This window comes from Nerophis ophidion, linkage group LG16 (assembly GCF_033978795.1).
Source record: "Nerophis ophidion isolate RoL-2023_Sa linkage group LG16, RoL_Noph_v1.0, whole genome shotgun sequence".
In the NCBI taxonomy this organism is placed as follows: domain Eukaryota; kingdom Metazoa; phylum Chordata; class Actinopteri; order Syngnathiformes; family Syngnathidae; genus Nerophis; species Nerophis ophidion.
The window spans coordinates 51,406,687-51,432,916 of NC_084626.1; the positions used below are offsets into that span (position 1 = coordinate 51,406,687).

A 26,230-nucleotide genomic window follows, 5' to 3' on the forward strand; every position below is an offset into this window, starting at 1 on the left:
AATGTGAACAAACGTCATGGGTGTATCTACACCTGACATCCACTGTAATGATACCAAGTACAAGAGCAAATCTAATCGATACTACTATGATTACATTGATATTTTTTATCGTCACATATTCTTTTTTCCTTTTTTGTTCATTAACTCAGGAAATATGTCCCTGGACACAAGAGGACTTTGAATATGACCAATGTATGATCCTGTAGCTACTTGGTATCGGATCGATACCTAAATGTGTGGTATCGTCCAAAACTAATGTCAAGTATCAAAGAAGAGCAGAATAAGTGATTATTACATTTTTACAGAAGTGTAGATAGAACATGTTTTGGTTACTTCTAAATCACTAATCCTGGCCTCCATGATGACAAATAAAGTATGTTTCTTACAAGTATCATTATCACTGGAGGACAAGGGATAGCTAAACATGCTTCACTACACACCGTAGGAGGATACAATAACTCACTGGAGTCATAATGTAAACAAACGCCATGGGTGGATCTACACCTGACATCCACTGTAATGATACCAAGTACAAGAGCGAATCTAATCGATACGACTATGATTAAATTGATATTTTTTATCGTCACATATTCTTTTTTCCTTTTTTAAAAATCTATATTATGTTCATTAACTCAGGAAATATGTCCCTGGACACAAGAGGACTTTGAATATGACCAATGTATGATCCTGTAGCTACTTGGTATCGGATCGATACCCTAAACGTGTGGTATCGTCCAAAACTAATGTCAAGTATCAAAGAAGAGAAGATAAAATGATTATTACATTTTAACAGCAGTGTAGATAGAACATGTTGAAATAGAAAATAAGCAGATATTAACAGTAAATTGACAAGTGGATTAATAATCCATTTCTACAGTTTGTCCTTTATAAAGTACACAACATGTTACTGCATACGTCAGCAGACTAATTAGGAGTCTTTGTTTGTTTACTTACTACTAAAAGACAAGTTGTCTAGTATGTTCAACATTTTATGTAAGGACTAAATTACAATATTAAAAATATGTTTCATGTACACTAACATTTTTGTTCAAATGAAGCCAATAATAACATTTGTTGTGGTCCCCTTTATTTAGAGAAGTATCGAAAAGTACAAAAATGTATCGAAATACATTTCGGTACTTTTATTACCGTATCTTATTACTGTACCTTTTTACTATACATTATTACCGTGTTTTACTACTGTATCTTATCACTGTCTTATTACTGTACATTATTACTGCATCTTATCACTGTACCTTATTAATGTACATTTTTACAGTGTCTTATTACTGTACCTTATTAATGTACCTTATTACTGCACCTAATTACTGTGTCTTTTAACGGCATCTTATCACTGTACATTATTACTGTACCTTATTACATTGTCTTATTAATGTACCTTTTTAATGTGTCTTCTACTGTACCTTATCACTGTACCTAATTACTGCACCTTATTACTGTGTCTTTTAACTGTCCTTTATCACTGTACATTACTGTATCTGATTACAGTGTCTTATTACTGTATCTTATTACGTATACAAAAATAGCATCAAAATCTTTGTAAGAGCATTTTTTAATGGGAATTCCTTACTGTATTTTAGTATGATGAGGTGGCGACTTGTCCAGGGTGTACCCTGCCTTCCGCCCGATTGTAGCTGAGATAGGCGCCAGCGCCCCCCGCGGCCCCGAAAGGGAATAAGCGGTAGAAAATGGATGGATGGATGGATTTTAGTAGTACATCTAATTACCGTACCTTAAGATTGTCTTTTTACTGTATTTAATTACCGTATTTTATTACTGTACCTTGTGTCTTTTTACTGTATTTTATTACCATATCTTATTACTGTATCTTATTAAAGTGTCTTTTTACTGTCTCTTATTATAGTATACAAAAATAGCATCAAAATCTTTGTAAGAGCATTTTTGTTTAAATGGGAACTCCTTACCGTATTTTATTACCGTATCTTATTACTGTACTATATTTAATTACTGTCATATTACTGTATTTTATTACCGTATCTTATTACTGTTCTATATTTCATTACTGTCATATTACTGTATTTTATTACTGTATATAATTAATGTACCTTATGACTGTCTTATTTTTGTACCTTATTAAAGTACCAATGATTATTACACTACTGTACTTTATTACTGTATCTTATTACAGTGTCTTATTACTGTACCTTATGACGGTCTAGTACTGTACCTGATTACTGTTTTTCAATACTATGTCATATTACTGTATTTTATTACCGTATCTTATTACTGCACTATATTTCATTACTGTCATATTACTGTATTTTATTACCGTATCTTATTACTGTACTATATTTCATTACTGACATATTACTGTATTTTATTACTGTATATAATTAATGTACCTTATGACTGTCTTATTTTTGTACCTTATTAAAGTACCAATGATTATCACACTACTGCACTTTATTAATGTATCTTATTACAGTGTCTTATTACTGTACCTTATGACGGTCTAGTACTGTACCTGATTACTGTATTTCAATACTATGTCATATTACTGTATTTTATTACCGTATCTAATCCCTGTGTCTTATTACTGTACCTCATTAAAGTACCAATGATTGTCACACTACTGTATCTTATTACTGTGTCTTATTACTGTACTTTATGACTATGCCTAGTACTGTACCTTATTACTATGTGTTCTTACTGTATTGTATTACTGTATCTAATTACTGTACCTTATGACTGTCTTATTACAGTAAACAACAATAGCACCACTTTCATTGCTGACGTGTACCTAATGCTGTGTCCTTCAGCCACTAAGAAAGAAAGACATCTCCTCACTTTTTGATAAAATCCAGGAACTTGAACTCGGTTTCAGAAACCTGGACGGCTTGCAGCTCCTCTTCCTCCTCCATCAGCGCAGCATCCTCATCCTCGTCCTCCTCCGCTTGAGTCTCGGGCGGCGCGGGCCCTGCAATGGAGTAAAAAAAAAAAGAAGAAGAAGGCAACGCTGCACACAATCTGCTAGGCAACGTGGCGCGTACTTGGCAGGTCGGCGTGCAAGATCTGCTTGAGGAGTTCCAGCTCCTCTTCGGGGTCCACGTCAGCCGAGCCGAAGACGTCTCCCTCGGGCCACACCTCCCTGCGGGCGTGAGGGAGGACAGCGCTTAGCGAGGAGAGTTGGACGGGTGGCGGCGGCGGCTAACGTGGTCACCTGGCCGCCCGCAGGAGCGCCAAAGCCTCCGGTCCCAGCCGCGCCAGGAGAGCGTCCTGCACACGCACCATGGACTCAGTCCGCTGCTCCTCCAGCGGCGTTTCGGACGAGGCGTCGAAAGGCACGGTGCCCTCGGTCAAAGATTGCGACGGCTGCAGAAGCGACATGTATTCATCAAGTTGGTCAACGTTGAAGAAATGCTGACCCAAGGTCTACAAAGCAGAAAGGAAGCAGGACCTGACCCCCTCTAGGCAGCTTTTCTTTCAACTGTTTTAATCAAAGGCGATGGCTGTTTACGACCCCCTTCCCTTGGAAACTACTGATGCCATGTATGCAGGGAAAGTCCAAATAAAAGAGGAGGCCTCCAGGTATATAGTATGCACCTGGCTAGAATTACTGCGGGGTCAAACTCGTTTCGCACAATATTATTTTTATTAGCGCATGTCTACAATTTCCGCCGGGTCACACTCGTTTCGCTAAATAATTAGCGTATGCCTAGGATTTCCACCGGGTCAAACTCGTCACGTCACGAGTGACACTCCACCTGTCATCATTTTCAAAATGGAGGAGGCTGATTTCAACCATTTGAAATCGCATAAAGGGAAGAAGATTAAGAGCTATTCAATAATAATAATAATGGATTAGATTTATATTGCGCTTTTCTATTGTTAAATACTCAAAACGCTCACAGAGAAGTGGGAAGCCATCATTCATTCACACCTGGTGGTGGTAAGCTACATATGTAGCCACAGCTGCCCTGGGGTAGACTGACGGAAGCGTGGCTGCCAGTTTGCGCCTACGGCCCCTCCGACCACCACCTATCATTCCTTCATCATTCATTCACCAGTGTGAGCGGCACCGGGGGCAAGGGTGAAGTGTCCTGCCCAAGGACACAACGGCAGCGATTTGGATGTCAATAGGCGGGAAGCGAACCTGCAACCCTCAGGTTTCTGGCACGGCCGCTCTACCCACTACGCCCCCTTCAGTAGGATTTAAGGTCCAAGCTATTGAATATGCTAAAAAGAACAATAAGCAGCTATGTTTTATTAACATACCGTAGCTGCGTGTGTCAAGTATGAGTCATTAAATGACTCCCGCCTCCTGGTGGTAGAGGGCGCTAGTGATCCTTCTTGCGACTACTCGGCTGCAGAAGAAGTGACAACAAGCAGCAAGAGAGAGCAGCGTGTGTTTATTTTTTGCTCTCGCTCGCACTTTTAACATGGGGGATTACATATCTAAAATAAAACAGTTTTCTAAACTGGACTTTCAATCGAAGATCTCCACCAAGACAGAGAGACTTTTAAAACTGAAGAAAGATAAGGAAGACTTCTATAAACAAGTTATCGATGCTTTTGATCAGAAGGAGCTGTGCATGGACTTCATTTATAAGTAAAGGTAAGACCATAATAACATATTTTTTTATTAAATGTGCTTTTTATGATGGTATCCTTACATCACACTCAAATTTTTAAGCACAGGCCTAAATTTAACGCATGCCTTTGGTAAGCACCGGAGTGAGAAGCGGCTTTAAAATAATTAGCGCATGCTTGCCTTTACCGCATGCCTTTGGTAAGCGCCGGAGTGAGAAGAGGTTTTAAATTAATTTGCGCCCGGGCGTTAACTCAAGGAAATCAATCAATCAATGTTTACTTATATAGCCCTAAATCACTAGTGTCTCAAAGGGCTGCACAAACCACCACGACATCCTCGGTAGGAAAACTCACACCCAGTGGGACATTAGTGACAATAATGACCCAGTGGGACGTCGGTGACAATGATGACTATGAGAACCTTAGAGAGGAGGAAAGCAATGGATGTCGAGCGGATCTAACATGATACTGTGAAAGTTCAATCCATAATGGATCCAACACAGTCGCGAGAGTCCAGTCCAAAGAGGATCCGACACAGTCGCGAGAGTCCAGTCCAAAGCGGATCCAACACAGCAGCGAGAGTCCCGTTCACAGCGGAGCCAGCAGGAAACCATCCCAAGCGGAGGCGGATCAGCAGCGCAGAGATGTCCCCAGCCGATACACAGGCAAGCAGTACATGGCCACCGGATCGGACCGGACCCCCTCCACACGGGAGAGTGGGACATAGAAGAAAAAGAAAAGAAACGGCAGATCAACTGGTCTAAAAAGGGAGTCTATTTAAAGGCTAGAGTATACAAATGAGTTTTAAGGTGAGACTTAAATGCTTCTACTGAGGTGGCATCTCGAACTGTTACCGGGAGGGCATTCCAGAGTACTGGAGCCCGAACGGAAAATGCTCTTTAGCCCGCAGACTTTTTTTGGGCTTTGGGAATCACTAATAAGCCGGAGTCCTTTGAACGCAGATTTCTTGCCGGGACATATGGTACAATACAATCGGCAAGATAGGATGGAGCTAGACCGTGTAGTATTTTATACGTAAGTAGTAAAACCTTAAAGTCACATCTTAAGTGCACAGGAAGCCAGTGCAGGTGAGCCAGTATAGGTATATATGTATGTATATATGTATATAAAGGTATATACAGTACAGGTATATATGTATGTATATATGTATATAAAGGTATATACAGTACAGGTATATATGTATGTATATATGTATATAAAGGTATATACATTACAGGCGTAATGTGATCAAACTTTCTTGTTCTTGTCAAAAGTCTAGCAGCCGCATTTTGTACCAACTGTAATCTTTTAATGCTAGACATGGGGAGACCCGAAAATAATACGTTACAGTAGTCGAGGCGAGACGTAACAAACGCATGGATAATGATCTCAGCGTCTTTAGTGGACAGAATGGAGCGAATTTTAGCGATATTACGGAGATGAAAGAAGGCCGTTTTAGTAACGCTTTTAATGTGTGCCTCAAAGGAGAGAGTTGGGTGGAAGATAATACCCAGATTCTTTACCGTGTCGCCTTGTTTAATTGTTTGGTTGTCAAATGTTAGAGTTGTATTATTAAATAGAGTTCGGTGTCTAGCAGGACCGATAATCAGCATTTCCGTTTTTTTGGCGTTGAGTTGCAAAAAGTTAGCGGACATCCATTGTTTAATTTCATTAAGACACGCCTCCAGCTGACTACAATCCGGCGTGTTGGTCAGCTTTAGGGGCATGTAGAGTTGGGTGTCATCAGCATAACAGTGAAAGCTAACACCGTATTTGCGTATGATGTCACCTAGCGGCAGCATGTAGATGCTGAAGAGTGCAGGGCCAAGGACCGAACCCTGGGGAACTCCACACGTTACCTTAACGTAGTCCGAGGTCACATTGTTATGGGAGACACACTGCATCCTATCAGTAAGATAAGAGTTAAACCAAGACAGGGCTAAGTCTGACATACCAATTCGTGTTTTGATACGTTCTAATAAAATATTATGATCGACGGTATCGAAAGCAGCGCTAAGATCGAGGAGCAGCAACATAGATGACGCATCAGAATCCATCGTTAGCAATAGATCATTAGTCATTTTTGCGAGGGCTGTCTCCGTCGAGTGATTTGCCCTGAAACCGGATTGAAAGGTTTCACATAGCTTGTTAGACGCTAAGTGTTCATTTAACTGCTCCGCAACAATTTTTTCAAGGATTTTTGAAATAAAGGGAAGGTGAGACACCGGTCGGTAATTTACCATGAGGTCAGGATCGAGGTTAGGTCTTTTAAGAAGAGGATGAATAACCGCTTTTTTGAATGCTAGGGGAACAGTGCCCGAGGAGAGTGATAAGTTTATAATATTTAGCACTGATGGACCTAATAATACAAAGAGCTCCTTGATCAGTTTCCCAGGAAGAGGGTCAAGTAAGCATGTTGTCTGTTTTATTCCATTTACACGTAACAATTCCTCTAATGTTATTTCCTCAAAACGAGAGAAACTATTTTGGAGGGCAGTATCCGCCGTATATACCATCGTGTCAGTGTTAATAGAACCCCGTTGTAGCTGGGACGCATTGTCTTTAATCTCCTTTCTAATGACTTCAATTTTCTTACTAAAGAATTGCAAAAAGTCATCAGCTGAGTGGGTTGAGCTACTGGAAGGAGTCCCTTGTTGGGTTAGCGATGCTACCGTACTAAACAAAAATTTAGGATCGTTTTTATTACGGTGGATGAGATTTGAGTAATAATTAGTTTTAGCTAAGGTAAGCATGCGTTTATAAGTTATTAAACCATCACTCCATGCTTGATGGTGCACCTCAAGTTTAGTCGTGCGCCATTTGCGTTCCAGCTTTCTGCATAATCATTTCTGAGCTCTAGTTTCTTCTGTAAACCACGGGGTGCGCTTTTTTGGAGCCTTTTTTAACTTCAGCGGTGCTATGTTATCAATGGTTTCGCGCAGGGCGTCGTTAAAGTTGTTAGTGAGGTTATCAATAGAGCCCACATACTTTGGGAATGGTGCCATTACCGAGGGCAGTAGGTCAGCAAGAGTTGTCGTTGTGGCTGTATTAATGTTGCGGCTGCTATAGCAGTTATTATTATTATTAGTTTGACGAACATGCGTCTGAACCTCGAATTTTATAAGGTAATGATCAGACAATACTTTAGTATACGGGAGTATCGTAACTTTGGAAACGGTGATGCCCCTGACAAGCACTAGGTCTATTGTATTACCGTTGCGATGCGTGGGTTCATTTATTATTTGTGTGAGACCACATCTATCAATTACAGTCTGGAGCGCTACGCACGGTGGGTCCGATGGGGTATTCATATGGATATTAAAGTCCCCCATTATGATTATATTATCGGCGTGTGTCACTAGATCAGCAACGAACTCTGAGAATTCATTAATAAAGTCCGAATACAGTATATATGTTTTTTTTCCTTCTTTATTATGCATTTTCGGCAGCTGCGACTTATACTTCGAAAAATACGGTGGGTGAAATGACATAATCTCCCACGACACACCAGACTACTAGTGTGCCGCGGCACGGTGGTTGAAAAACACAGCGATAAGTAACGAATAATTCCTCTGGTAATCCCAGTGTTAAAAATAACGTTCAAAATATAAAACATTCTCATGCATTTTAATCCATCCATCCGTTTTCTACCGCACCTGTTCAAGAAGTCGCATTAAAGGTAAGAACTATTTTATTCATTATTGGTTAGCTTCAGAATAACAATGTTATTATTTGTGCAGTCCTTTGAGACATTTGTGATTTGGGGCTATATAAATAAACCTTGATTGATTAGTTTGATCACATTACGCCTGTACTGGCTCATCAGCACTGGCTTCCTGTGCACTTAAGATGTGACTTTAAGGTTTTACTACTTACGTATAAAATACTACACGGTCTAGCTCCATCCTATCTTGCCGATTGTATTGTACCATATGTCCCGGCAAGAAATCTGCCTTCAAAAGACTCCGGCTTATTAGTGATTCCCAAAGCCCAAAAAAGTCTGCGGGCTATAGAGGGTTTTCCGTTCAGGCTCCAGTACTCTGGAATGCCCTCCCGGTAACAGTTCGAGATGCTACCTCAGTAGAAGCATTTAAGTCTCACCTTAAAACTCATCTGTATACTCTAGCCTTTAAATAGACCTCCTTTTTAGACCAGTTGATCTGCCGCTTCTTTTCTTTCTCCTATGTCCCCCCCTCCCTTGTGGAGGGGGTCCGGTCCGATGACCATGGATGAAGTACTGGCTGACCAGAGTCGAGACCCAGGATGGACCGCTTGCCTGTATCGGTTGGGGACATCTCTACGCTGATGATCCGCCTCCGCTTGAGATGGTTTCCTGTGGACGGGACTCTCGCTGCTGTCTTGGATCCGCTTTGAACTGAACTCTCGCGGCTGTGTTGGAGCCACTATGGATTGAACTTTCACAGTATCATGTTAGACCCGCTCCACATCCATTGCTTTCGGTCCCCTGGGGGGGGGAGGGGGGGGGGGGGGTTTGCCCACATCTGAGGTCCTCTCCAAGGTTTCTCATAGTCAGCATTGTCACTGGCGTCCCACTGGATGTGAATTCTCCCTGCCCACTGGGTGTGAGTTTTCCTTGCCCTTTTGTGGGTTCTTCCGAGGATGTTGTAGTCGTAATGATTTGTGCAGTCCTTTGAGACATTTGTGATTTGGGGCTATATAAATAAACATTGATTGAAAAAGAGGAAGATACTGGTTATATTCCTAAAATGTTGGTCTGACTTAAAAATGCAGGCATTTAGTTGTTTTGAGTGTTAAAAAAATATTATATGGCTCTCACGGAAATACATTTTATAATATTTGGCTTTCATGGCTCTGTCAGCCAAAAAGGTTCCCGACCCCTGATGTACACAAACATTTTTTGTTCAAATAAAGCCAATAATGACATTTTTGTGGTCCCCTTTATTTAGAAAAGTATCAAGTATTGGTATGGGGACAAATCTGCTATAAATAAATACAAATAAATGTTGAAATGTCGCCAGATGGCAGCTTATGGACATGAAATGAAGTCTGAAGGACGAATAAAGACGAGGCGGGGCGGCATAGCTCGGTTGGTAGAGCGGCCGTGCCAGCAACTTGAGGGTTGCAAGTTCGATTCCCGCTTCCGTCATCCTAGTCACTGCCGTTGTGTCCTTGGGCAAGGCACTTTACCCACCTGCTCCCAGTGCCACCCACACTGGTTTAAATGTAACTTAGATATTGGGTTTCACTATGTAAAGCGCTTTGAGTCACTAGAGAAAAGCGCTATATAAATATAATTCACTTGGACGGCGTGGCGCAGTGGGAGAGTGGCCGTGCGCAACCCGAGGGTCCCTGGTTCAAATCCCACCTAGTACCAACCTCGTCACGTCCGTTGTGTCCTGAGCAAGACACTTCACCCTTGCTCCTGATGGGTGCTGGTTGGCGCCTTGCATGGCAGCTCCCTCCATCAGTGTGTGAATGTGTGTGTGAATGGGTAAATGTGGAAGTAGTGTCAAAGCGCTTTGAGTACCTTGAAGGTAGAAAAGCGCTATACAAGTACAACCCATTTATTTATTTATTCACTTCACGAGGCGACTGACCTTGAAATGTATTCCCCTCAGCTCTTCCTCCACGATCTTCCAGGTTTCTGCCAGAGCTTCAGGGCTGCGGTCTACGGCTGGCTGGCTTGCGGCTCCTTTGGCCTTTTTCCGCTTTGCACGTTTTTTCTAGAGGATGGAACAGGATCGCTATTTGCAGGTCTGGAGCGGGAAACCGGATTGTTTACCTGCACGATCAAGTTCTTGCGACCCTTGCTGAAGCGCTCCAGCATGCGCAGGAAGAGGTGAGTGGACTCCACCAGGTCTTGGAGGTAGGACTGCGGCTGTTTGGTCTCATCATACTTTCGTAGCAAGGTCAGGAATATCTCCCGGTATTCCATCAGGTAGAATATGTTACCTGCAAGGTACAGAGGTCATTCAATATCACTTGTGTCACAGGTGTCAAACCCAAGGCAGTTTCCCTTAGAAATAGCTGTTGCCATGGAATCAGGGAAAGTCCAAATAAAAGAGGAGGTTCGAGATCTACAAAGCGAAAAGGAAGCAGGACTTTTTCTTTGAACTGTTTTGTGACCAAAGTCAGCGGCTGTTTACGACCCCCTTCCTTTAGAAACAACAGTTGCCATGTAATCAGGGAAAGTCCAAATAAAAGAGGAGGTGCGAGCTCTACAAAGCGGAATAGAAGTAGGACTTCACCCCCCTCCAGGCAGCTTTTTTTTTAACTGTTTTGTGACCAAAGTCAGCAGCTGTTTACGACCCCCTTCCTTTGGAAACAACTGTTGCCATGTAATCAGGGAAAGTCCAAATAAAAGAGGAGGCGCGAGATCCACAAAGCGAAAAAGGAAGTAGGACCTGACCCCCCTCCAGGCAGCTTTTTTTCTAAACTGTTTTGTGACCAAAGTCAGGGCTGTTTACAACCCCCTTCCTTTAGAAACAACAGTTGCCATGTAATCAGGGAAAGTCCAAATAAAAAAGGAGGCGCGAGATCTACAAAGCGAAAAGGAAGCAGGACTTTTTCTTTGAACTGTTTTGTGACCAAAGTCAGCAGCTGTTTACGACCCCCTTCCTTTAGAAACAACAGTTGCCATGTAATCAGGGAAAGTCCAAATAAAAGAGGAGGTTCGAGATCTACAAAGCGGAATAGAAGTAGGACCTGACCCCCCTCCAGGCAGCTTTTTTTTAACTGTTTTGTGACCAAACTCAGCAGCTGTTTATGACCCCCTTCCTTTAGAAACAACAGTTGCCATGTAATCAGGGAAAGTCCAAATAAAAGAGGAGGCGCGAGATCTACAAAGCGAAAAGGAAGCAGGACTTTTTCTTTGAACTGTTTTGTGACCAAAGTCAGCAGCTGTTTACGACCCCCTTCCTTTAGAAACAACTGTTGCCATGTAATCAGGGAAAGTCCAAATAAAAGAGGAGGTTCGAGATCTACAAAGCGGAATAGAAGTAGGACCTGACCCCCCTCCAGGCAGCTTTTTTTTAACTGTTTTGTGACCAAACTCAGCAGCTGTTTATGACCCCCTTCCTTTAGAAACAACAGTTGCCATGTAATCAGGGAAAGTCCAAATAAAAGAGGAGGTGCGAGATCTACAAAGCGGAATGGAAGTAGGACCTGACCCCCCTCCAGGCACCTTTTATTTGAACTGTTTTGTGACCAAAGTCAGCAGCTGTTTACGACCCCCTTCCTTTAGAAACAACTGTTGCCATGTAATCAGGGAAAGTCCAAATAAAAGAGGAGGTTTGAGATTTACAAAGCGAAAAGGAAGCAGGACTTTTTCTTTAAACTGTTTTGTGACCAAAGTCAGCAGCTGTTTACGACCCCCTTCCTTTAGAAACAACTGTTGCCATGTAATCAGGGAAAGTCCAAATAAAAGAGGAGGCGCAAGATCTACAAAGCGGAATAGAAGTAGGACCTGAACCCCCTCCAGGCACTTTTTCTTTAAACTGTTTTGTGACCAAAGTCAGCAGCTGTTTACGACCCCCTTCCTTTAGAAACAACAGTTGCCATGTAATCAGGGAAAGTCCAAATAAAAGAGGAGGTTCGAGATCTACAAAGCGGAATAGAAGTAGGACCTGAACCCCCTCCAGGCACTTTTTCTTTGAACTGTTTTGTGACCAAAGTCAGCAGCTGTTTACGACCCCCTTCCTTTAGAAACAACTGTTGCCATGTAATCAGGGAAAGTCCAAATAAAAGAGGAGGTGCAAGCTCTACAAAGCGGAATAGAAGTAGGACCTGAACCCCCTCCAGGCACTTTTTTTTTTTAACTGTTTTGTGACCAAAGTCAGCAGCTGTTTACGACCCCCTTCCTTTAGAAACAACAGTTGCCATGTAATCAGGGAAAGTCCAAATAAAAGAGGAGGTTCGAGATCTACAAAGCGGAATAGAAGTAGGACCTGACCCCCCTCCAGGCAGCTTTTTTTTAACTGTTTTGTGACCAAACTCAGCAGCTGTTTATGACCCCCTTCCTTTAGAAACAACAGTTGCCATGTAATCAGGGAAAGTCCAAATAAAAGAGGAGGCGCGAGATCTACAAAGCGAAAAGGAAGCAGGACTTTTTCTTTGAACTGTTTTGTGACCAAAGTCAGCAGCTGTTTACGACCCCCTTCCTTTAGAAACAACTGTTGCCATGTAATCAGGGAAAGTCCAAATAAAAGAGGAGGTTCGAGATCTACAAAGCGGAATAGAAGTAGGACCTGACCCCCCTCCAGGCAGCTTTTTTTTAACTGTTTTGTGACCAAACTCAGCAGCTGTTTATGACCCCCTTCCTTTAGAAACAACAGTTGCCATGTAATCAGGGAAAGTCCAAATAAAAGAGGAGGTGCGAGATCTACAAAGCGGAATGGAAGTAGGACCTGACCCCCCTCCAGGCACCTTTTATTTGAACTGTTTTGTGACCAAAGTCAGCAGCTGTTTACGACCCCCTTCCTTTAGAAACAACTGTTGCCATGTAATCAGGGAAAGTCCAAATAAAAGAGGAGGTTCGAGATTTACAAAGCGAAAAGGAAGCAGGACTTTTTCTTTAAACTGTTTTGTGACCAAAGTCAGCAGCTGTTTACGACCCCCTTCCTTTAGAAACAACTGTTGCCATGTAATCAGGGAAAGTCCAAATAAAAGAGGAGGTGCAAGCTCTACAAAGCGGAATAGAAGTAGGACCTGAACCCCCTCCAGGCACTTTTTTTTTTTAACTGTTTTGTGACCAAAGTCAGCAGCTGTTTACGACCCCCTTCCTTTAGAAACAACAGTTGCCATGTAATCAGGGAAAGTCCAAATAAAAGAGGAGGTGCGAGATCTACAAAGCGGAATGGAAGTAGGACCTGACCCCCCTCCAGGTACCTTTTATTTTAACTATTTTGTGACCAAAGTCAGCAGCTGTTTACGACCCCCTCCCTTTAGAAACAACTGTTGCCATGTAATAAGGGAAAGTCCAAATAAAAGAGGAGGTGCAAGCTCTACAAAGCGGAATAGAAGTAGGACCTGAACCCCCTCCAGGCACTTTTTTTTTTTAACTGTTTTGTGACCAAAGTCAGCAGCTGTTTACGACCCCCTTCCTTTAGAAACAACAGTTGCCATGTAATCAGGGAAAGTCCAAATAAAAGAGGAGGTGCGAGATCTACAAAGCGGAATGGAAGTAGGACCTGACCCCCCTCCAGGTACCTTTTATTTTAACTATTTTGTGACCAAAGTCAGCAGCTGTTTACGACCCCCTCCCTTTAGAAACAACTGTTGCCATGTAATAAGGGAAAGTCCAAATAAAAGAGGAGGTTCGAGATTTACAAAGCGAAAAGGAAGCAGGACTTTTTCTTTAAACTGTTTTGTGACCAAAGTCAGCAGCTGTTTACGACCCCCTTCCTTTAGAAACAGCTGTTGCCATTTAATCAGGGTAAGTCCAAATAAAAGAGGAGGCACGAGATCCACAAAGCGAAAAAGGAAGTAGGACCTGACCCCCCTGCAGGCAGCTTTTTTTTTAACTGTTTTGTGACCAAAGTCAGCAGCTGTTTACGACCCCCTTCCTTTAGAAACAACAGTTGCCATGTAATCAGGGAAAGTCCAAATAAAAGAGGAGGTGCGAGCTCTACAAAGCGGAATAGAAGTAGGACCTGACCCCCCTCCAGGCACCTTTTATTTGAACTGTTTTGTGACCAAAGTCAGCAGCTGTTTACGACCCCCTTCCTTTAGAAACAACAGTTGCCATGTAATCAGGGAAAGTCCAAATAGAAGAGGAGGCGCGAGATCCACAAAGCGAAAAAGGAAGTAGGACCTGACCCCCCTCCAGGCAGCTTTTTCTTTAAACTGTTTTGTGACCAAAGTCAGCGGCTGTTTACGACCCCCTTCCTTTAGAAACAACTGTTGCCATGTAATCAGGGAAAGTCCAAATAAAAGAGGCGCAAGATCTACAAAGCGAAAAGGAAGCAGGACCTGACCCCCCCCCCCCTCCAGGCAGCTTTTTTTTTAACTGTTTTGGGACCAAAGGCAGCGGCTGTTTACGACCCCCTTCCAGTTCATTTTATTTGGCCCTCGAAATCCTGGAAATTTGATGTATTAATAAAGTACTGTAACGTTTCTTACTAAATACATTCTTTATTTCTATTTTGGCAGAAAAAAAAAATGCAATTCATTCAATCGCAAATTTTGTTAACTTAAATTATGTCTAATTATGCAAAAATATATTATCAAACATTCAAACCATTTTTTAAATAGAAATAAATAATAATAATAATAATGATTCCAAAGCAAGTTATCCATCAAATTGTGCAATGTAAAAGTAGCAATAGATTTTGTTAAAATTGTAAAATTTACTGTGATTTTTAAAGCATTTTTCTCGAAATTAATACAACTGTCTGATCCCTGTCCCTTAGAAACAGCTGTTGCCATGTAATCAGGGAAAGTCCAATTAAAGAGGAGACGTACAATCTTTGGTCAGAGCGTGGAACACTGAACAAGGGTACAGGTGTCTGCGGTTCTCCTCATTGAGCCAAATTTAATTCGGTCTTCTGTTTGATTCCTTGCTTCTTGTCTTGTTTAATAGATGCCATCGGTGTTTCAACCTGACAATGATCGACTCCTCTTTGCCTCGTTCTTTTAATTGTTCTATTTTAATGTTAGATCTGTGTTGTTGTTGTTGGGGACAAGTGTTGTAAATTAGCTTTGGCTACAAACACTATGGTGCATACATTGGATAACTGTTTCAGATATCTATGTTTCTGTATCTGTCCCTATTTCAAATTAAACTTAAACTTTTAGAGGCAGCCTCAGTGATGTTGACTATGGAACTCCTGCATACATAGAGGGACCCGGGAGCTGAGCCTTATAGCGTAGGGAGAGACTGTGACTCAGTGTGCATCTCCATGCGTTCTCCTCATGAGCTAAATTGAACTCTGTCTCTGCATGGTTCCTTGCTTCTTGTCTGATTAATAGATGTCATCAGTGTTTGAACCTGACAGACTCCCCTCCAGGCGACCTTTTCTTTAACTGTTTTGTAACTAAAGGCGACGGCTGTTTACGACCCCCGTACCTTAGAAACATCTGTTTTATATATAAATATACATATATATATATATATATAAACTGTATAAAGTACAGTTGTTGTATTGAAGGAAGTCATACTTTTGATAACATTGGCACTGTGACGGATGCTTCCGTCGTGTGATCGGTCCATCTCATTAACGGTGAGCAGCAGCTCCTGGTATGCCTTCAGCGCCAGGTGCATCCTAGCGGGAAAAAGAGGAAGGGGAAGCGTCAGGACCGCCACATTGAGGACATTTTTTCCCCAAAGCTGCTTGCCAGTGACCTGCGGGACCAGGACGTGGCCTCCTTGCGGTCGGTCAGCATCATCTCGTAGTAGTTGGTGATGTTGCGCTCAATGAAATGGAACGCGCGACTGGACATGGTCTCGGAAACTAAATCGGCACGGAAGGCGTTGCCACGGTTGAAGGCCATGAAGAAGCTGAGCGCCCACAGGTAGTAGGTCTCGTCGTGCTGCTGGCTCTGCTCCCGAATCAGACTCTCCTGCGGAAGAGGAGGCAAACAAAGACTGGGAACTATTCACAGTCATTTAATGGGGAACTGCACTTTTTGAAGAATTGAAATGCCGCTGACGGCGCTTAAAATAAAACCTTTATTTAAAACCTCAATGTCGCTTGGATGTCGATTAATCGCAGGGTTTCCCGCAGCCTAACCTAAAGTCTTAACAAGCTGCTCCGCTTAGTTCTGCTTCTGCCTCCGTCAGTATGTCTCTGCAGCACCCAGCATTGTCCCGCCCACAGAAACCATCTGATTGGTTACATGCAAAGCGGTAACAGCCAATCAGCAGTGCGTATTCAGAGCGCATGAAGTCGGAGCTCCTTTGGTGGAGTGAGCAGAAAGGTGTTTAGCAGGTAATCCAGCGGACTCTCCCCAAATTATAATAAACACTTCCCAGTCAAGTACTAGTAACATCAAAATGAACCCCTTGACGTTCTAAAACAGACCTGGGCAAATTAAGGGCCCGCAGGATATTCCCAAATAATTGGTTTTAGATGTTTAAGATGGAAAGTGTAGCTGCCATTATGATGTGCAGTGATGTTTTCTAATGACCGAAGTCTTCAACTATACTAAGTCTTTCAATGCTTGGAATCTGCATCATATACTAGTAACTATGGTCATCTAATTAGTTACTACGGTCATCTAATAACTTATTATGGTCACTTTAAGATATCTCAGATTGTAGGTGGGGGTTATTTCACTGTTTGTTGCATTTTGGTTGCGTTTCTGTTGATTGTAAAATATGTTGTCAATATTCAGTGTTTTATCATTCATAGTTAATATGAATTAATAGTGGGGCTTCACGGTGGCAGAGGGGTTAGTGCGTCTGCCTCACAATACGAAGGTCCTGCAGTCCTGGGTTCAAATCCAGGCTCGGGATCTTTCTGTGTGGAGTTTGCATGTTCTCCCCGTGACTGCGTGGGTTCCCTCCGGGTACTCCGGCTTCCTCCCACTTCCAAAGACATGCACCTGGGGATAGGTTGATTGGCAACCCTAAATTGGCTCTAGTGTGTGAATGTTGTCTGTATATCTGTGTTGGCCCTGCGATGAGGTGGCGACTTGTCCAGGGTGTACCCCGCCTTCCGCCCGATTGTAGCTGAGATAGGCGCCAGCGCCCCCCGCGACCCCGAAAGGGAATAAGCGGTAGAAAATGGATGGATAGTTAATATTGTAAATCCCACTATTTATTTTCATGTACATTCTGGGTATGTCATTCAGTAAAAAAAAAAAAATTCCAATTCCGTTTTTTAAGGCGTTCTGTCATAACTTTTTTAGCTTTTAATCATTATTGTGAGGTTTTGTATCAGTGTTCCTAAAAATAGATATCCCGGCCCCCAGACACACTTTTTTTTAAATCTAAATTTGCCCCCAGATTCAAATAATTGCCCAGACCTATTCTAGAAACATAAGCGGCAACTCAGCTCGCTTGCAGTCCTTGAGGTGAAGGCTAATTAGCTTTTAGCGTAACGTTAGCTCACTGTGCGATGTGTGTGTGCGTTACGGACAGCAAAGCCCTGTCAGTCTGAGACAAAGACAAACATTATTGACCTACAGTTATTTCACTTTACCTTTTTCTGTGTAAATATGGTTGTGTTGAAGAGCAAAAAAACAACATTATGTTTAATGAAGTGTTTTGGTCTCTGATAGTTGATATAATAATGTAAGTGCATCATAAAGCCTACATGAACTCCATGGTGTTCAGGGATGAGTAGTCTCTCCTATTGCTATAGTACTATTTTTTCAGCTATAGTTACATTAATCGGTAGTAATGTAGCAGCCTAGTTTTGAATGGCAGCGTCCCTGCTATCACATGTTGATAAAAATATAACATTTACATAATAAAGATAAACTACAGGCTTCCCAAATGCTGTAAAATTAAGCATGATGAGTTGAGCATATGTCAGCATGTGGCCCCACTTTTAAGTCTTTTTTTCAAACGCTTATTCCAAAGGCTTACATACAGTAAGTTGTTAATTTGACCTATTAAGTCATTATTTTGACTTAGTAAGTCATTATTTCGACTTAGTAAATTAGTAAGTCAAAATATTGACTTACTAAGTCATAATAATGACATATTTTGTATCTCAGGTAACTAGGGCTGTTTTGTGTATTGTTTTTACATTACAGAAAAAATATTGAGATATATATCGTATATCGCCATTCAGCAAATGGAGCGGAAAACACAACCAAAAATTGTAGGCTTCTTCACGCGACGAAGCTGGCCTACTTCACCACAGTCTGGAGTCTACTGTCCCCCAGGCTGTGGTGGCAGCGACGAGGTGGAAATGTGATGGCGACAGGCTGAGTTACACCGATCCTTACTACCCACCCACCCCCTTCCCCGGTCTGTCCGCTGGAGAGACACCACCTTAACTGACACATTTTCTGGGGGAAACACTGAATCGTGCAGCTATAGTTAGCTGCTAGCCGCTTATCAGCCAGCCAATTAGAAACACTGTAGCAGCCATAGTTAGCTGCTAGCCGCTTATCAGCCAGCCAACTAGAAATACTGTAGCAGCCATAGTTAGCTGCTAGCCGCTTATCAGCCAGCCAACTAGAAATACTGTAGCAGCCATAGTTAGCTGCTAGCCGCTTATCAGCCAGCCAACTAGAAATACTGTAGCAGCCATAGTTAGCTGCTAGCCGCTTATCAGCCAGCCAACTAGAAATACTGTAGCAGCCATAGTTAGCTGCTAGCCGCTTATCAGCCAGCCAACTAGAAATACTGTGTCATCTGCATTTCACAAAAATGGTCCAAATCAGTGGTACATCCCTGTTATGGATGATTACAAAAGTCGACTTTGCTTCCCAAAAAAAGGGCTTCGTTGCTGACCTTGACAAGGTACATGAGACGGTTGTAGCAGTTCTCCAAGAAGTCCACGCAAAACTCTCGCAGGAAGAGTCGGACGTTGAAAGCTGAGCGCCGTTTGTCCATGTTTTCCTGGGCTTGTCTGTTTCGCCGAGGGACGCGTCTCACAGCTTTACCGAGGTCGTGGGTGTAGTTTTTGAACTGGGAGAAGCACACAACGGACCGATTGGTACAAAACCCAAAAGCAGTGAAGTTGTCACGTTCTGTAAATGGTAAATAAAAGCAGAATACAATGATTTGAAAATCCTTTTCAACTTATATTCAATTGAATAGACTGCAAAGACAAGATATTTAACATTTTTTTTTTGCAAATAATCATGAACTTAGAATTTAATGGCAGCACAGGGAGCAGGTGGGTAAAGTGTCTTGCCCAAGGACACAACGGTAGTAACTAGGATGGCACAAGCGGGAATCGAACCTACAAGTACCCGCACTCTTTTTTTACAAAGCCACGCTGTTGTAACACGTGCTGAATGTGGCTTGGCATTGTCTTGCTGAAATAAGCAGGGGCGTCCATGAAAAAGACGGCGCTTGGATGGCAGCATATGTTGTTCCAAAAGCTGTATGTACCTTTCAGCATTAGTGAATGATATTTTGAAGTGAATGATATTTATATAGCGCTTTTTCTCAAGTGACTCAAAGCGCTTTACATAGTGAAACCCAATATCTAAGTTACATTTAAACCAGTGTGGGTGGCACTGGGAGCAGGTGGGTAAAGTGTCTTGCCCAAGGACACAACGGCAGTGACTAGGATGGCGGAAGCGGGGATTGAACCTGCAACCCTCAAGTTGCTGGCACGGCCGCTCTACCAACCGAGCTATACCACCCCACAATTAATGGTGCTTTCGCAGATGTGTAAGTTACAGGGGCATTTTTACCAGTGTTTTACATGGCCTTTCCTTTTAACAACACTCAGTAAAGGTTTGGGAACTGAGGAGACACATTTTTGAAGTGGAATTATTTCCCCTTCTTGCTTGATGTACAGCTTAAGTTGTTCAACAGTCCGCGGTCTCTCTTCTGATATTTTAGGCTTCATAATGCACCACACATTTTTAATGGGAGATAGGTCTGGACTACAGGCAGGCCAGTCTAGTATTCGCACTCTTTTACTACGAAGCCACGCTGTTGTAACACATGCTTGCTGAAATAAGCAGGGGCGTCCATAACGTTGCTTGGATAGCAACATAGTGTATGTTGCTCCAAAACCTGTATGTACCTTTCAGCATTAATCACAGATGTGTAAGTTACCCATACTTTGGGCACTAATAATGTCCTGCCCTTCCAATCCGCACCAAGCCAGCGTGGAAGGTGTAGGCTAATAACCAACATGAAAAGTACGCCAAATGGCAGAAACATGCTTAGGCTTTCGTCCAGCAGTGGACTGACAACGGCTGATGATGAGAATGTCCTGGGCATGAGGTTAAAGTGCATCCAGCAGTGGAGGCTCCTCTATGGTGTCTTGGGGCACTAGGAGGTGAACCCCTTGACTACTGTTGCCCCAGATGGCCCTTGGCAAAGGCCTAGTACCTGACTGCCCCCTAGCTAGGGATACGGTGAAGACCTCAATGGCGGAACAGGCGGAAGACGGTAGATGTGTGAACCACCACAACGGCTGCGATGGCGGAAGAAGGCACCCCCACATCCATGTGGGCTCAGTTGTGGGGAAATACAAACCCAGGACCTCAACGGAGGATGATTGCTAACCCTATGGAGCGTCACAACGGCTGGATGGCGGCTGAAGGCTGCAGCAGAAAAAGGTCCCCAGTCGTCTTGGACTCCATGCCATTGGACCCTGACCTGGATCTGTCAAGGATCGTGTGGTGACTGTCTGTGCACCAGTCTTCCCACGGCACAGGCATCCTCCATAAAGTGATACACCCCCTACCAGGAGGATCGTCATACTCGTTCGAGTGACCTCCGATGATGATGGGCACTAATACACTCCCATACCATCACAGATGCTGGCTTTTCAACTTTGCGCCTAGTCTGGATGGTTCTTTTCCTCTTTGTTCCGGAGGACACCACGTCCGCAGTTTCCAAAAACAATTTGAAATGTGGACTCGTCAGACCACAGAACACTTTTCAACTTTGCATCAGTCCATCTTAGAAGAGCTTGGGCTCAGCAAAGCTGGCTGCGTTTCTGGGTGTTGTTGATAAATGCCTTTGCATAGTAGAGTTTTAACTTGCGCTTACAGATGTAGCGACCAACTGTATTCACTGACAGTGGCTTTATGAAGTGTTCCTGAGCCCATGTGGTGATATCCTTTACACGCCGATGTCAGTTTCTGAAACAGTAGCGCCTGAGGGATCGAAGGTCACGGCTTTGCCGCTTACATGCAGTGATTTTTTCCAGATTATCTGAACCTTTTGGTGATATTACAGAGCGTAGATGGTGAAATCCCTAAATTTCATGCAATTGCACTTTGAGAAACGTTGTTCTTTAACTGTTTGACTATTTGCTCACACAGTTGTGGACAAAGGGGTGTACCTCGCCCCATCCTTTCTTGTGAAAGACAGCATTTTTTTGGGAAGCTGTTTTTATACCCAATCAGGGCACCCACCTGTTCCCAATTAGCCTGCACACCTGTGGGATGCTCCAAATAAGTGTTTGATGAGCTATTCCTCCTTGCAATAGCTGGTTGAGAAATGTTGTTCTTAAACTGTTGGACAATTTACTCAGGCATTTGTTGACAAAGTGGTGACCCTCGCCCTGTCCTTGTTTGTGAATGAGTGAGCATTTCACGGAAGCTACTTTTATACCAAATCATGACACCCACCTGTTCCCAATTAGCCTGCACACCTGTGGGATGTTCCAAATAAGTCTTTGATGAGCAGTCTTTTTTGCAACTTGTGCAAGATTTTTTTAAACATGTTGCAGGAATCAAATTCCAAATGAGCTAATATTTGCAAAAAACAACAAAGTTTTCCAGTGTGAACATTAAATATCTTGTCTTTGCAGTCTATTCAATTGAATATAAGTTGAAAAGGATTTGCAAATCATTGGGTTGTACTTGTATAGCGCTTTTCTACCTTCAAGGTACTCAAAGTGCTTTGACACTACTTCCACATTTACCCATTCACACACACATTCACACACTGATGGAGGGAGCTGCCATGCAAGGCGCTAACCAGCACCCATCAGGAGCAAGGGTGAAGTCAATCAATCAATCAATCAATCAATCAATGTTTACTTATATAGCCCTAAATCACTAGTGTCTCAAAGGGCTACACAAACCACCACGACATCCTCGGTAGGCCCACATAAGGGCAAGGAAAACTCACACCCAGTGGGACGTCGGTGACAATGATGACTATGAGAACCTTGGAGAGGACGAAAGCAATGGATGTCGAGCGGGTCTAACATGATACTGTGAAAGTTCAATCCATAGTGGATCCAACACAGTCGCGAGAGTCCAGTCCAAAGCGGATCCAACACAGCAGCGAGAGTCCCGTTCACAGCGGAGCCAGCAGGAAACCATCCCAAGCGGAGGCGGATCAGCAGCGCAGAGATGACCCCAGCCGAACCCTGGGGAACTCCACACGTTACCTTAACGTAGTCCGAGGTCACATTGTTATGGGAACCGCACTGCATCCTACCAATTCGTGATTTGATACGTTCTAATAAAATATTATGATCGACGGTATCGAAGGCAGCGCTAAGATCGAGGAGCAGCAACATAGATGACGCATCAGAATCCATCGTTAGCAATAAATCATTAGTCATTTTTGCGAGGGCTGTCTCCGTGGAGTGATTTGGTCTGAAACCGGATTGAAAGGTTTCACATAGATTGTTAGACGCTAAGTGTTCATTTAACTGCTCCGCAACAATTTTTTCGAGGATTTTTGAAATAAAGGGAAGGTGAGACACCGGTCGGTAGTTTACCATGAGGTCAGGATCGAGGTTAGGTCTTTTAAGAAGAGGATGAATAACCGCTTTTTTGAATGCTAGGGGAACGTGCCCGAGGAAAGTGATAAGTTTATAATATTTAGCACTGATGGACCTAATAATACAAAGAGCTCCTTGATCAGTTTCCCAGGAAGAGGGTCAAGTGAACATGTTTGTTTTATTCCATTTACACGTTGTAACAATTCCTCTAATATTATTTCCTCAAAACGAGAGAAACTATTTTGGAGGGCAGTGTCCGCCGTATATACAATCGTATCAGTGTTAATAGAACCCAGTTGTAAGTGTCTTGCTCAAGGACACAACGGACGTGACGAGGTTGGTACTAGGTGGGGATTGAACCAGGGACCCTCGGGTTGCGCACGGCCGATCTCCCACCGCGCCACGCCGTCCCCGTATCATTGTATTCTCTTTTTATTTACTGTCAGAATAATTCCATGTGAATTATGACAATACTTTGTGTTGAAATGAGTTCCTGGCAAGAAGACAAAAAGTGTCTTTGAACCTACCGAGAAGAAGTCTTGTAAAACTCCACTGTGTAGGATGGGAAGCAACATGAAGGTGTTTCTGTTTCTTTCATGTATTGTAATCAACAGAAAGACGTAGTTTTAGCCCAAGAACTACAAAGCGGAGAGAAGGCAGGATCTGCCCAAGTTCCAGACGACCACTTTTTTAAACTCTTTTACGACCTCTTTTTGAACTATTTTAAGACCTCGTCCCTTTGGAATCCGCTGTTGCCATGTGGTCAGGGAAGGTCCAAATAAAAGGAGGAGGCGGCATAGCTCGGTTGGTAGAGTGGCCGTGTCAGCAACTTGAGAGTTGCAGGTTCGATTCCCGCTTGTGCCATCCTAGTTACTGCCGTTGTGTCCTTGGGCAAGACACTTTACCCACCTGCTCCCAGTGCCACCCACACTGGTTTAAATGTAACTTAGATGTAACTACCATGAATTGATTAACGTGGACCCCGACTTAAACAAGTTGAAAAACTTATTGGGGTGTTACCATTTAGTGGTCAATTGTAGGGAATATGTACTGTACTGTGCAATCTACTAATAAAAGTATCAATCAATCAATCAAAGATATTGGGTGTCACTATGTAAAGCGCTTTGAGTCACTTGAGAAAAGCGCTATATAAATATAATTCACTTCAATCCGTTGGCAGAGCATAATGACACTGTCCAAGGGTACAATTTTTTTTTTTTTTTCCCCTTGGCCTCAGTCTGCACCCCCACTCCAGGGCCTAGGCTAAGACCGATTTTTTAATTTTATTTCAATCTTCTATTTTTTTCTTAACCCCCCCCTTGTTTACCTGTATGTCATCTTTTTTGTAAGGGGCGCTGGAAGCCGGCAGACCCGTCAGTGATCCTGTTCTGTCTCCCTGTAATGTCTGATCTTGAATGGGATTGTGCTGAAAATTGTAATTTTCCTGAAGGAACTCTCCTGACGGAATAAATAAAGTACTATCTATCTATCTATCTATTTATCTAAATGTATACGTTTCTCCTCACTGAACCACAATGAATTCTGTCTCTGTTTGATTCCTTGCTTCTTGTCCTGTTCAATAGATGTCATCAGTGTTTGAACCTGACACTTACCATTTACACAACGTGACAACTTCACTGGTTTTGTCATTGAACTGCTTTTCTAAAATATCACTTTGGAAGTCGCTGTACTCACGTTGGTAACATTTCTGTGATAAATCATATCGTTGTCTCCGATGGCCTTCAGGCCTTTCACCACAAAAGAGCCACCAAATCGGGAATGTCTGGGAATCATAAACCACGTGGATGATAAACGATACATTTCAGGCTGGCTGGTCAAATGTGGCGGTTTGAAAATAGCGACCTGCTTCCTCTTTGCAGCGTACGAGATCGTTTCTCCGCCTGCTCCTTCTGCCTCAGCAGCTCCAGCTCCGAGGTGTCTCTCTGCTTCTCCTCTGCAGAGCGAGCGTGCCCGGCACTCACCAAGGTGTCAGGTGTCTGCAAACACGTCACAACAAGGCCTAAAGAACCAGCGGCTGAAGCAAAGGCGTACACCAGGGGTGCCCATTACGTCGATGGCGAGCTACCAGTCGACCGCGGGGGGTGTGTCAGTCGATCTCCAGCCAGGCTTTTAAAAAAAATAGACCTAAAAATGAGTGATCATCAATCTTCACCAAGACGTCACTTAAATGACATTCACGGTACCGGAGGGTCTTGTGAGATGACGCTGGCTGCTGCAAGATCATTATTATGAAAATATGACCGAGAGGAAGGCGAGAAACACTTTTTATTTCAACAGACTCTCGCGCTGTACCTTCCGTCAAAACTCTAAAGGCTGACTGCACATTTCCTATCTTCACAATAAAAGCCCTGCTTCATGCTGCCTGCGCTAACTAAATACAGAGTCTCGGAAAACTGGCGTGCACAAGCGATCCCTCAGAAAGCTGGCGTGCACATCACTTGTGCACGCCAGCTTTCTGAGACTGTTATTTTGTTAGCGCAGGCAGCATGAAGCAGGGCTTTTATTGTGAAGATAGGAAATGTGCAGTCGGCCTTTAGAGTTTTGACGAAAGTCTGTTGAAATAAAAAGTGTTTCTCGCCTTCCTCTCTGTCATTTTTTCATAATAATGAACTGGCAGCAGCCAGCGTCATCTCACAAGACCCTCGGGTGCCGTGAATGTCAATCAAGCAAGCTACGGAATTTGCCGCCAATGTTTTTCTTGTAAAGTGTATGGAAGCTGGATGAATTAGATGCCAAAAACCAACCACTTTCATGTGGTATTGTACAGAAAGAACAACTTTTTTTCTCCTCCATTTGAAAATGTGGGCGTTATCATCATTACTGTCTGATTCCAATCAATGCAAGTCATCAGAATCAGGTAATACACCAACTTATATTCTTGTCTTTGTGAAAGAAAGACATCTATATGTGTTACACATGCTTGTATTATCATTAAACACATTTAACTTGTTTACAAAAATGTCTCTTTCATAAATAAATAAATATAAATGATATATATAAATGAGGTAGATCCCCTCGAGTTGGTCAATTGAAAAGTAGCTCGCCTGCAGAAAAAGTGTGGGCACCCTGGCGTACACATAAGATTAGGAGAAGGAGATTTGGCGTTACCTGGTCTCTGAACATGAGGGAAATGATTTCCAACACGTGCATGCTCCACTGCTGCTCACTCTGGGCCGAGGCCAAGAACTTGACCAGGTCGTCAAAGCCGCTCATGTGAATGGCCCAAAGCAGCCGGTCGTGGACACTGGCGTCATCGTCCACTTTCTACAGAGACAGCAAGATCTGACTTCATACATCCTCCATTTTATAGACCACCTCCGCTTAAA

General features: G+C 43.0%; 1 protein-coding gene across 3 annotated transcripts in view; it reads right to left on the bottom strand.

The window, feature by feature from the left end:
- The window catches only part of timeless (timeless circadian clock), a 58,720-nt gene that overhangs the window by 19,036 nt on the left and 13,454 nt on the right, over positions 1-26,230 (bottom strand). For 2 of the 3 annotated variants that reach the window (XM_061875466.1, XM_061875465.1), the window contains exons 7-17: positions 26,013-26,168; positions 24,747-24,880; positions 24,579-24,666; positions 18,962-19,138; positions 15,896-16,113; positions 15,712-15,815; positions 10,337-10,506; positions 10,152-10,277; positions 3,203-3,354; positions 3,033-3,130; positions 2,830-2,959 (exon numbers count right to left, since the gene is read on the bottom strand). In XM_061875466.1, coding sequence (XP_061731450.1) covers positions 2,830-2,959; positions 3,033-3,130; positions 3,203-3,354; positions 10,152-10,277; positions 10,337-10,506; positions 15,712-15,815; positions 15,896-16,113; positions 18,962-19,138; positions 24,579-24,666; positions 24,747-24,880; positions 26,013-26,168 — 1,553 coding nt within the window. The remainder of the gene's footprint in view (positions 1-2,829; positions 2,960-3,032; positions 3,131-3,202; positions 3,355-10,151; positions 10,278-10,336; positions 10,507-15,711; positions 15,816-15,895; positions 16,114-18,961; positions 19,139-24,578; positions 24,667-24,746; positions 24,881-26,012; positions 26,169-26,230) is intronic. The other variant, XM_061875467.1, reaches the window with a different exon arrangement.